This window comes from Gavia stellata, chromosome 2 (assembly GCF_030936135.1).
Source record: "Gavia stellata isolate bGavSte3 chromosome 2, bGavSte3.hap2, whole genome shotgun sequence".
In the NCBI taxonomy this organism is placed as follows: Eukaryota; Metazoa; Chordata; class Aves; order Gaviiformes; family Gaviidae; genus Gavia; species Gavia stellata.
In genome coordinates, this window is record NC_082595.1 from 28,990,037 (window position 1) to 29,002,977 (window position 12,941).

Here is a 12,941-nt window from a genome sequence, read left to right on the forward strand (position 1 = left end):
TTTGAACAACCAGAAAATTAGAAGCCTCTTATCAGTTTCCTCCATTGTCTCTTCAGTACTTCTCTGCTTCTCTCTCTCTCTCTTCCTTATCTCAGACTCTGAGATTTGGTAAGAGAGCCATTCTTCATTTCACTGTTTACAGGGGAAATGCCCTTCTTTTGCTTTCCTCTTCCTGGATAAAATTATGGGTGTTTCAACACAGCAAAAACAAAGCAAGGTTGGATTGTTGCTGCTGGCCAGCCAGCCCAGCTGTCAAAGAGCAATAAAGAGGAAGCAGCCTATGGTGCACCCAGGTGAACTTGAATACTGGAGAGAGTAGACTTTGCTCCAAGGGTGCTCTTTGATTGCTAGAGATAGCTGAAAATTGTGTAGTTGCATCATCACTGCCTTATATCCCCTAATGTCTGGCTTTGGTAGCCAGTGATGAACCCCTCTTGCTGCTTTGCCTGTTGTTATGGACTGTGAGGAGAAGGAGCTGGAGGCAGCAGGAAGCTTCCACTTTTTGCTGAACAATTTCAGAGTTTTGGAGGAGTTGTTTGGGCAGCATGTGCTCTGTAGAACGCCTGCCGCCTTGGCAGAAATGCTGACCCCATGGAGGAAAAGTCAGGGGCTGGAAGGAGGCATCCTTTAGTTTCGATTTGATTTACCAGTACTCAAATAGTTATACTTGTGTTGTCCTGTGGCATATCTGATAGACCATTACTTAGCAGAAATCCAGCTTTTGCCAGCTGTTGCAAGTGGATTGATACAAGTGTGTTCTGGTGTCTATATGAAGAATAGTGGAGTTCTGAGGAGCTTTCTGTTGGTGGGAAGAGCCGCAAGCCCAGATCTGCTTTGAAGAGTTTTGGTCACAATTTTTCGTGGTACAGAAAACTGTTGTGAAGCATACAAGAGCTCTCAGACATGCATCTTCTTTAGGACTCTGTCAAAATCCAAGGCCGATGGACCACAATGAACTAAAAGTGGGTGTAGTTTGGTGCTGGTGAGGTGGCTCTTGTCCTTCTTAGCTTAGATCCATTATGTAACTTCATCTAAAGAAACCTCTGAGTTTCCTGAGTTGAATGTTCCTTTCTTTACCTGCTAATCCACAAAGTTAAATTTTTAAAATATGTCAAGATAAGTTATATGACTTATTCCTCAAGGCTGTGATATCTGAGAACAGAGTAAGCCTAGTCAAGTGCCTATTCCTTTGCATGGAAATACATCCACTTTCATAGCTTCTTGCCTTTGAAATTTCTATTTACACTACGCAGCCTGCATCCCAAGTCTACAGATAGCATTGGGCAGAGTATTTTTGCTCTCTGTTCTTATCAGCATGTTTGTTGCCATGTTGCAGTGATCACTTCATCGTCCACCAGGGAGTACACAGTGACTGAGCCAGAAAGGGATGGGGTTGCTTCCACGTACACGGGTGCCTATCAGTGGCGACAGACCATCTCGTTTGATGAATGCGTTCATGATGACTCTCACCATGCTGCTTCTGCTACTCAGCAGCTCTCAGTGGACAGTGTGTTTGTCCTGTATAACCGAGATGAGCAGATTCTGCGATACGCTATGAGTAATTCCATCGGCTCAATCAGTGGTATGTATGAATTGGAAATCTTTCTTTTTCTCTTTTGTGAGTAATTAAGAGCAGGCTTCTATATTTTTTTTAGTCTGTCTTAGCTGGGTTAAATTAATGAGTTATATTAATTCATTGCATTAGCCAGTAGAAGTCCAGGTCCCTCAATTAAAAAGGTAAATGGGACTGTTGAAAGTTTGTATTTTCACTTGGGGAAGAGTATTCAAGTGATTATCTCCTCTTGAAATTCAGTGGAGTTTGTGTCTAATTCCTTGAATTACTGTCAACATACCACCTTGAATCTATTGCTGCTCAGATACATGGAGTGTATCATTTATCTTTACCTAATTTATAGTTCCTCTATTAATGTTTTTTTTTGTATTGTCAGAGCAAAGGGCAAAAGAGGGGAATGAGATTTGCCATTGAAACAGCTAGTTTCTATAATTTATCTTGAAACATGGCATTTTATCTTTGTAAGGTAGGCAGCGTATGAAGTGTGGTTTTTTTGGATGAGCTGTCCAAGTTTGTCTGTTTGCACTAAAATCAGAAAAAAACCAAAGGAGCAATTTGAAAATGCATACCAGATGAGTACAAAAAAAGACTGTGCTTGCTTTTGTTTGTTACAAAGATAAAATTCTACTAATTAAAATGAACAAACCAAGCTGTTAAGGATTGCATTTTGGGTCTAGTGTCAGTGGCTGGAAGATGCATTATCTTTGTCAGTCTTGCTCTTCAGAGAGTTTTTTGTGGCTTCTCTGCTTCTTAACTTAGCAGTCCTTTGCACAAGTAACAAGGAATACAGGCGCTATTGCTGTGCCTGAGATTCATGTCCTGCATATCAACTGCAAGTCCCCTTCTTCCTGGTGTAAAAAGTATTCTCTTTCCTTGTTTCATGTGCACTACAAGCAACCTCCTTCTGGGCCTTACCTGAGTGCTATTTCTTGGATAGAGTTGTCATGGCTAAATATGGTCTCTCTTGTCAGATGGTTCTGCTGATATTAACCGGAATCCTTGCTACACCAGTACCCATAACTGTGACACCAATGCGATATGTCGTCCAGGAACTGGAAATAGTTTCTTCTGCGAATGTTCAATAGGCTTCCATGGAGATGGAAACATTTGTTATGGTATCAGAAAACTTTCATTAAAAAATGACAGCTGATATAGAATTTGTTTTGCTTGGAATGTATTGACCCTCAGGACTAGCCATTCCAGCAAAAAGAACTGTCCTGAGAGGCTGGTTTTGGGAAAGATAGGTTAGAGGGGTGCTGGGGTAGCTGATGTGTCTCAATAATCAAAGTAAGCAAGTTTGACTGTCTTTAAGGGTCAAACTTGGGTGTGTTTTGCTACCTTGCAAAGCATCTTTTCTACCCACTTCATCTTTTCATAAAACCTGTGAGAAATTAGCTGTGAGAAATTTACTGTAATGCAAGTTCTGGTTAACTTGAGTCAATTAGGTTAAAAGTTCTTGAAGGAGATGAGGAATGGCATATGCACATGCATACAGAGCACAGATACGTGGAACCCATTGAAACGATCTTTTTCAAGATCTGCTTTGAAAATCCCTTCTGTTCAAGGAGACTTTTAGTTCCCAGGTCTGTAGAGCTCTGTATTCTTAATGTATTTGGGTTTTGTTTTATAATCAAATCACAGCACAAATACTTGTTTTCAAGAGGTGAAAGTGTGTATTAATGAAATGTGCATCATCCCTATTAGTTGACTGAGTTGTTTTGTTTTTTAATTAAAAAAAAAAAAAAAAAAAACCACAAAAAAAACCCCACAACCCTCCCCCCACTCCAACCCTTAAATCAACTTCCGAATGGAAACAACAGTATCACACTGTCCCTCCTAGTCCCCTGGTGCTGTGAGTTGAGCAGTAGTGGATTAGAGATGTATATGGATAATGAAAGCGTAAGTCTTTCCTAAAGTTCATGCTCCCCCAGTAGTCATCACTCCTTCTGATCCCCTTGTAGGCTTGCATTTTCTTTCTCAGTGGCTCTTTCTTCCTCTCTGATTTCCTGTCTCTTCCCCTTATTACTCCATTATAGAACCTCTTCTGGGTTTTCTTTCATGCAGATTAGCTGAGGACACAGTTACCCAAAAACTTACTTTCAGGTTACTAATATTTCTTAAGAGGTATGGTCTATCCAAGATGCAGTTTAAATACGCAAGCCTGCTATTATTCAACAGTTGCACAGTTTCTGTTTTTCTAGCATCAGTATTAAATGCATCTTTGTAATAACTGGTATCCTTATAATATTCTAGATGTTGATGAATGTTCAGAGCAACCAGCTCTATGTGGCAGCAATGCAGTCTGCAATAACCAGCCAGGAACCTACCACTGTGAGTGTGTTGAAGGATACCAGTTTGCAGCGGATGGGCTGACTTGTGTTGGTGAGTTTCACAATTCTTAAAAGCACTGCCCACCAGCTTTCAGGCTGTGATTTATCTCACAGAGCCAGAAAACAGACCTTCTAGGATCTGTGCTGACTTCTAATGTGAGTGGAATTTAGGAGTTCATGCTGCAGTTAGTGATTAAAATCCGTTAGGTAACCAAAGAATTCCCTAAAGTACTTTGTTTTCATCTCATAAAAAGTCCCCATTCAAAATGTTTCCAAAAAGAAAGTGGAAATTATTATTGAGTGCTTCTGTCCTTTCTGTACCATTATTTAGCTGTAGATTTCACATGGAAGTAAAATTCAAATTTGTAAAAGAAGAAAAATTAAAGTGAGCAGTTATTAATTTGTTGGTATTTCACAGCACCTCACTTTCAAGATGAGGTAGGGCTTTTCCTGCATTTTCTGTAGTCCTGCGCTTTGGCTTTTTGGGGTTTGGGGTTTTGTTTCTTTCTTTTATATAATCCAGAATTAGATTTAACAGATTAGATTTTAGTTACAGATTCATCCCTTGGACAGGGCAATGCACAGGTCTAAACCAGTGTGTCTTGGCTATTGCAGGCTTATTCTGAAGTGAAAGTTAATCATGCTGAAAAGGAATTAAAACTACAGATCATTTCGCTGTTAAAATCTTTGCTATTTGGAGGAAATCTAGCTCATTTATTATGGGCCATTAAAACTAAAGCCTAAATTAATCTGTACTTGCTGGACTATTGTTGTCCTAATGAGGGATATTTTTTCCTGTTTGCTCTGTTTTTCACTAAAGTTGTAGAAATTCTATTTGGTAGCTGGCAAAATTGCAAGATGATTGTGTGGGATGTGTGAATTTCCCATACGGAAAGAAAAACCATGAGCTTTACCCTCAAGAACATTAAGCTGATTGTTTTGGGTGTCATTTATATTGCAAATATCAAAAGCTAAACTAAAAAAATATCTACAAATGGCAGATAGAAGAGGGGAAATAACTCTACTGCTAGAGCTGCAACTGTCAGGATAGGATATAGATTAGATTTTTTTTTTTAGTTCGAATTTTTGTCTTTGTTTGCAACCTGACAGTAATTCTGTACTAACAAAACCTATACACACTCCTCCAGTATGATGTCATCTCCTCCAGAGAAATGGAGAAAATGCCTGTTTTCAGATCTGGCTCTGATGGCATATTTTTGTTCTTTCCCTGATGATACTCTGGTAGTCTCCATCTGTGTACTGTGATGAAAGGAGTATTGTAAAGTCTAGACTTGGTACCCTGTCAACTCCTTGTAAGAACTGTGTAGTTAAAAAAAAAAAAAAGCCTTAGTGGACTCTCTGTTACAGCAGCTGGAAGTCTGTTGCTATATGTACACACTGCAAACTCATCTATTCCCGGGCCCAAAATTTTTGTAGTGTTTTGCCTCTTCCTATTTTAAATACCAGGGTTTACTTTCCTCTTCTCTGACATAACAGGTAAGCATAGGCAGGGCTCCAGCGGCTGCCTGAAATAATTTGGGTGTAAAGCAGTGCAATGCCTTCAGAGTCACTGCTGGCAACAATGAGAAAGTTAGGAAAAGCTGCAGGAGCAGCCCCAGCTTCCACAGTTGGTCAAAAATCTCTCCAATAGTTGACAAATGTGTTTATCTTCTACTGAGTGAGTCACAGGTCCTATCCATTGCCAAGTGACAACAGCCCTGGGTCAGTGCTAGGTTAGTGTATTGGGATTTCTAATAATTCCCAGTGCAGTGAACTGGCCACTTAGCTAACGTGTGAGGTGCCTCTGTGAGGTGCCTTACATTTCTTCATCCAGGACTCCTTTTTATAAACAAAACTGTCATGGATATTAGGATCTGTCACTGTGGTAGCCCTTCTGCCCTGTTCTATATTAACAAACATCTATGAGGTGCTGAGGACAATCAGTTCCTTGTAAAACATTAATAAGAAGATTTAACACCAGTGAAAGGGGAGATCTTGGCAAAAAAATTCCCAATTCCCAACCCCCAAAACAAAAAACTCATTTTCCTTGTTTCCTTTCTCTTCTGTATGCTTTCACAGCTGTTATTCTCTCCCTATAAACTTATTATGAGCTTCAGACTTTGTGGAGGAAAATTCAAATTTTCATCTCCTCTCTTGTACATCTAACCTGCAGCTGTTGAATATGTGGTGAACCATTGCCAGACAGGCACACACAATTGTGACATTCCTCAGCGTGCTCAGTGTGTGTACACCGGAGGGTCTGCCTACATTTGCACATGCCTCCCTGGCTTCTCCGGAGATGGACGTGCCTGCGAGGGTAGGTAGCACCGTTTGTTGTGGGGCTTTAATCCTAAAGAGTTGCAAAACTGAAGAGTTGGCTGGTCATTGCAATGTCCTATAGTTACTTGTGATTTAAAATAGGAAATTTCATAGTTTAAGTCCCTCAGGCAGGCATTGCATTAAGCTTTTGTCCTTTTCTCCCCTCATTTTCGAATTCACTCTTCAATATTTGAGCTACAGAAGGTCCAAGATGAGGTAAATGCAGAAATTGCGGTAGTTGCAGTTAGTAGAACAGATCTTCATCTGCTGGAACTGTTTGCACTGTACTGGTTTATATTACTAAGGTGGTGACACATGATGCTCAGACTATATAAAAGAAGTTATATTCTCTTTCATGTCAGTTGGAGTGCAGTGGGGGAGCAGCTTTAACTAACTGCATGTTGGAAACCTTGCTGGCCAAATCCTACTTCTCTTGCTGTGTTAAGTCTTTTCCTTGAGAAACATGGGCATATATTTCTAAAATACTGTGCAAGTTAACATGCTAGTTACCCATCAGAATAGCAGAGTACAGGGATTTGCTGAGAGACAGAACCTAAAATACATGCATCCTTTTTTTTTTTTCTCTCCTTTGCATTTCTGTATAGATGTTCTTCCAAAGGTCTATAATTCTAAGCAGATATCCTAAAATAAGAGCCTGAAAGTAATATGGCAGGTTCACACTTTAATTCATCACTCTGATTTGTCCATCAGGAGGAACAGTTATCTGAGATTGATCTTTGCTTTTACAGATGTAGACGAATGTCAACAGGGCCACTGTCACCCAGATGCTTTCTGCTACAACACTCCTGGGTCCTTCAGCTGCCAGTGTAAGGCAGGTTATCGTGGCGATGGTTTCCGGTGTGTGTTAGGAGGTAAAATTTTATAGTTCTTGAAAGTCGGACTAGAAATATAATTTGGGAATTGGAGGATATATGTTAATTTGGTTCCTCTCTGGAACAGATTGTGTATTGTCTTACTGGGATCTTTGTTCTTTCTCAAGTCTTTCAAGTTTTGAACTTCCCCAAGCTTTTTTCAAAATCTGTATCTTGATTTTTATCACTTTTCCACGATACCCTGTTCAATGTACCATGTTATGTTTTGTTTCTTCTAGCCTCAGCAGTTCTCAGCCCCAAGCTGATACTATCTTTTGAAGTTGCCTTATGTAAAGGTTTGACCACGGATGGATTTGGTTTGCATACACAATAGTACTTATCGTAAAACATCTGGATCTGCTGGCAATGTAAATGAAATAAATGAAACAATTACAGGAGAAAAGTGAAGGATGAGACCAAAGCACCAGCACTGTTGTCTTCAGTGGGATCTAGATGCCTAAGTGCCACATATAGCCAGCAAGAGTCCAGAAAAGACTAACTCCAGTTTCTAACTAACACTTAGTTGTTTCTGTATTTACCTAGCTTGTTGTCCATTTAGCAGAAAGTTCTTTACCCTCCCACACTTCTGTTCTTCCATTGTCGTTTGAGCCTTGAAGTATAAAACTCCTGATCTTGAAGGTATGCTTAAAAAAACAAAGTAAGGAACACTGAAGCACAAAGTAGCATTGTTATGGTTACTTTAATTCAAAAGCGTGGCAAACCAATGGGATAGCACTCAGGTTTTGCAGAATGGTGAATGCTTTCATCCAGGAAATAAAGCCTAACTTCTGAGTATATTCAAACCCAATTCTCCTGCTTCTAAGATTTTTGCTGTTGGGCAAACTCAAACTGTGCAGCCAGGAGTAAGAAAGGCGTAGGGTCAAAGGGAAAGAAAGCAAGAAAGCACTATGACTTAGGCGGGAGGTCTGTCCTTATAATTCAGCTTCTGCACTGTGGTCTTAATGATGTCCAAAGTATCTGATGATCCAAAATTGAGGCATTTTTTTAATATGTGCTGGCTTAAAAGTGCTTGTCTGCATGGCAAAATTTTCTACCTGATGTGTTGCTGAAGCTTAATATTTTTCTTTTGCCATTATATTCCCTAATTCTGAAGTTCTGACTTTTTTTGCACAATTGGATACTCATGCCTGAAAACAAAAAGGCAAAGGATCATTTATAGGAAAGGCATAAGAAAATCACAAGGTTGTTTCTGGTTTTACATCATATTCACATGACTCTTCATCATGTGCTTAACAACATGTGTTACATCAAATCACCCAGTGCTTGTAGACTTTTCTATCATAGGTAAATTGTAGCAGGTTTTGCAGTGTTTAATTCTGAAGCTCTAGCTTTTGCCACTTTGTCAGTCTTTCAATATTATTTTTAACTAACTTTTCATGCATGAATGCCCATGTGGTTTTTCATTTTAATGCCCGATGAATCAATAACTACCTAGTGTTTCTGATCTGTGTCAAAATATTTAGCTAACTTAACCAACTGATAAAACCAGGATTATTCCTCCTAGAGGAGAAACTTGATGTGAATAACTTGAAGCAAAATTGAACATTAAAGCTTCCAGTTCTTCAGGAAGAATTGTAGAGGCAGAAATACTGCTTTCACGTCTGGCACATCCCCTTTGTAGCTGAAACAGACAGGTGGTTTGGTAGGCTGATACTTGAATTAAACCAATTAATTTTATTACCAGGACACAATTAATTTCTTCTGAGTATATGTGATAGCACATTTAAGTGGGTTTTTTTGTTGAGAATAACACCTTTTTCACATGCAGTGGTTATTGTGTCTACTAAACTGCTAAGCACAGTGTACTATTTTGTAGTAGCTTTATGTTAGTTTTTGCTGCTTATCCTGTACACTTCTTGACTTTCTATACTCAACAGAGCTGTACCTTTCCATGTCACAGCTTTAATGGTAATAACGAAATATTTAGAAGAGTTCTGTTGTATCTGCTGTTTTAGTGTGTGGGGATCTGCCAAGTTTTGTTAGTCTTCATATATGCCTCTCTGATTTTTTTTTTTTTTTATGCTGTTTTGTACTATCAGTAGAAGATATGCTTTAGAAACACTTGTATCAATTGGCTCTGCTTATTAAATGCTCTGAGCAGAGAAAATCTGTGTAGATAAGATGTCTCACTTCTGCTGATCCTGACTGAAGTACAGAGTATCTGTAATGCTCTGCTAGTCTGCAGCAATGGCAGTGTTTTTAACAAACTTATAGCTACTCCTCCCTTCTTAGGGAGTTAATAGAACAATAGCTGTCCTTGGGTTGTCATCGGTTGCTAAAGCTTTAGTACTTTTAAAATGGATATATCCAACAGTTAATCATTGCTAGGAGATAGAATCAAAATATACTTTCTGAAGCCTAGCAAAAAGCAGCTTAGTTTACTTTAGCACCCAATTTGTAAAGTAAGTTGCTTCAGAATGGAGATTCCAGATGAGGCTGTATTGTATTCAGCTGTAATTAGAGACCCTTTCTTCCTCTTTTTACCCACTAAGGTTTTGATCTAATTAGCCTCAGTCAAGTCACTGTAGTCTTTACTGGTTGTTAATAGCATGGAAAGTTTCATTCATGAGAATACCCAGTTCTTTTTACTGTACCCTTTTCCAATCCATGTGTACAATTGCTTGCTTTTTTGGTGTCTTTATTATTATATGAAACCTACTGTTGAATCTTACCACTGCTGAACGGCAACTCTTGAAACAAGTAGACTAACAAGTAAGATGGATTTGAGTCACACACAAGAGAATGTCTGTAGGAGTGAACCAGCAGGTTAATGAAAGAGTTAATGATGCTGGAATGTCCCACTGCTCACAGCTATTAAGAAAGTCTGTACTTCATTATTTCCTCACGCTTCACTTTTCCATTTCAAAAAACCAGCTGTCTGAGTGTTTCTACCCCTGCAGACCCCAGACACTGTTTACTAAACAGAAACAAATCTAGATTCTTGGAACTAGGGGTCTGACTGTTAAGAGCCTTTGCTGGTCCTGTGTATACAATCTGTTTCACATGAGAAATGCACTTAATAGGGCAACACTGTAAGTGAAGGATTACAAAGGAAAATGAAGGGACAAAGGGAAGTGTGGTATTTTGTTTTGGGGTTTTTCCTCTTCTTTTTTGGCAACATCTGAGAACAGTGATTAAAAATGTCAGTATAACTCCTTGTGATATCTGGGGAATAAAGTGATCTACATAGGAAATGAAAAAGTACTCTTTGATTATATACTGATTCTGCACACAGTATTAAATCACTTCTGTCTTTAACTTGTGAATGAAAGCCTGTTTGAGTAGTTATCAGATCTTTAAAAATTTTTGAATGCTGTCACAGAACTAATTGAATTTGGTTTAGTGTATCAGACTGTAATCCTCCCTGAAAAATGGAAGGGAAGAAGTCCCTGTTTCTCATCCTGTTTTCTCAGCCTCCATCTTTTTTTGGAAAAGTCCATAAATCACTTTTTGCAGTGCTGCTGCAAGAGCTTTCCTTTATGACCAAAAAAGACTTTGAAAGTTTGTATATGGCTTTAGGGTTGTTTTTTTTTTTCCCATTCGGTTTGTTTCTTCACTTATGTGAGAAATGTGTACATGTATGTGTTTCATCTGGGCCACTTTCCATATCCATCCTACTTCCATTTAATTTTTTCAAGTTCCATGATATATTTCAGTGACTTCTAAATTCCAGATTGCTACTGGTAGTTTATGAAACAACTGGAAAAAAAAAGTTTAAAACATTAAACACAAATTTATTTTTCTGAGTAAGGGTATACATTTAGCTTGAGTTCAGTATGCACCGTTCTATGTATCTAGTCTGACTTCTGTGTACTGTGGTGCATGGAACATAAGTTCTTCATCAGGCCTTTGATCTCTGTTCTGCACTACAGCTTCTCTCTTAGGAGCTGTTTTCTGTACACTGGTTCAACTTTTCACTATCCTTTTGAACTGTGGTTACCAGAGCTGGACCCAGTATTCCTTGAATCATCTCCCCAGTCCCACATTGCTTCTGTGTATCTGTGCGGTGTTCCCCGTGTATATGCTGAATTCTTATTTCTAGCCCATCACAATCCATACAGCACTGAGTTGGGTGCTGGCAGCTTATCTACTCGCAGTTATCTGCTGATAGCTGTGATCTGCTGATAGCTTTTTTTTGGTTGTAGTTCCCAAGATGAGTCTATCTTTAGAGGCTGGTCTACACAGTGTATTCCAAGAAGTATAACTTTCCATTTGACTGTGTGACTCTACTTGTTGACTTTAATGAGCTCAGTTTACCTGGTGATGAGGTCCTGTGTTTCTCACATTTTGTGGCCTATTTCTGTTCCACAAATGATGCACCTATGGTTGTGTATTTTCCTCCAGAATCCTAATGAAGGAATTAATTTCTTAATAAGGAAATTTTAAACCAAGACTTTAAAACCAGGTAATACGGGAACTTACAAGAAATACTACTATTTCATGACATTTGTCCACTGACTCAGGTAATTTTTCAGTTTTTATTCATTTATCAAATTAAGGTAGCCCACGGTGTATGGTGCTTTGTTTCAAAAATGATACTGTCCTGAGGGAATAAGTAGAGTGCCATAGGGAAATGCAAAGATATTAGGTCAGTGTGTGAAACTTGATCCTGCTGTTAATAAAAGGCTGTTGCCACCCCCACTTTCCTGCATCATCGAAGATTACCCAGGTCTTGCTCTTACTATTTGTTTCATCTCTGACAGTATGAACTAACCCTAGTGTGTACCATTTTTCTCATCATTGACATGATCATTTGGCTTGACTTTCAAATGTGGGTTTCAAGAATGGTAATAACCTCTGAAAACCACGGCTGGTAACCTCTGGATATGGAGCCTTGAAATAGGCATGACTTATTTTCCATCTGCTACGATCAGGTATAGTAGTAGATGTAACAGCACTGTTACACCAGGTAAATTACCGCGTTATTTGCTCTTAGCTCTACCTGTTGTAGTTAATGAAAGTTTTCTTCATGCCAGTCAAGAGATCAGGGAACTCTCCTAATGTTAATTGTTCTTTATCTTTGAAGAGTCATGACTGGCTGCACTATTACTGTATTTATATTGAAGGAGGAGCACTAAGAAACGTCATTTAGGCTGCTATACTGAAGAAAAGGAAAGTTACTAGCCATAATGTTTGTGTCTGGAAGCTGGCTTACAAAATAGCCCTTGTACTACCTAAATATGTGCCGATTCTTGTTATATGTGTTGTCTAACTTGTACTGTTAGCTCATTAAGGCAGGGAATGTGCTTTATTTACTGTGTCAATCTCATCTTTCAAACTCTGTCATAGCTAGCCTCAATTCAGACAGTTAATTAACAGAATTTAAAGCTTGCAAAATCAGAGCATCTTCTCTTAAGCACACTGAGCAAAATGTATGACTGTATAAGCAATATAAGCAACTGTTTATCCCAACCAGCTGTCATTGTGCCTTCATTGCTGCATAGGCTGCAACACTGGACTGGGATTCAGCTCACTTTCCTTTAGGTGTCTCTAAACTGGCTGTTGAGGCTGGTTTTGTACTGAGTGGAAATCTAATCAGCAATTAGTTCAGGAGTTGATTCAGCTGACCAGATTTTGTTGTCTTCTTCACGATAACACAAATGACAGAATAACGTGAATGCCCTGGATAATTCGCTGCGTTGACTAGATTTCTCTCTACTTCAAGGAGACCACATGGCCATGTTAGCATATACCTGTGTAAATCTAGGTACTCATACTTAGTCTGACTTCTCACCCCTAGTTGGGGAGCCTTAACCCTTAGACTAAGGAGCTGTTTCTTGTGCTCAGTGGCCCATCAATATCTGACTAACACATGTTCGAGGGAAT

The 12,941-nt window shown here is 39.0% G+C and overlaps 1 protein-coding gene across 1 annotated transcript in view; it reads left to right on the plus strand.

Moving 5' to 3' along the window:
• The window catches only part of NID1 (nidogen 1), a 49,808-nt gene that overhangs the window by 15,865 nt on the left and 21,002 nt on the right, over positions 1 to 12,941 (plus strand). Inside the window, exons 8-12 of the mRNA XM_009811168.2 lie at positions 1,337 to 1,582; positions 2,545 to 2,688; positions 3,827 to 3,955; positions 6,077 to 6,220; positions 6,972 to 7,094. Coding sequence (XP_009809470.2) covers positions 1,337 to 1,582; positions 2,545 to 2,688; positions 3,827 to 3,955; positions 6,077 to 6,220; positions 6,972 to 7,094 — 786 coding nt within the window. The remainder of the gene's footprint in view (positions 1 to 1,336; positions 1,583 to 2,544; positions 2,689 to 3,826; positions 3,956 to 6,076; positions 6,221 to 6,971; positions 7,095 to 12,941) is intronic.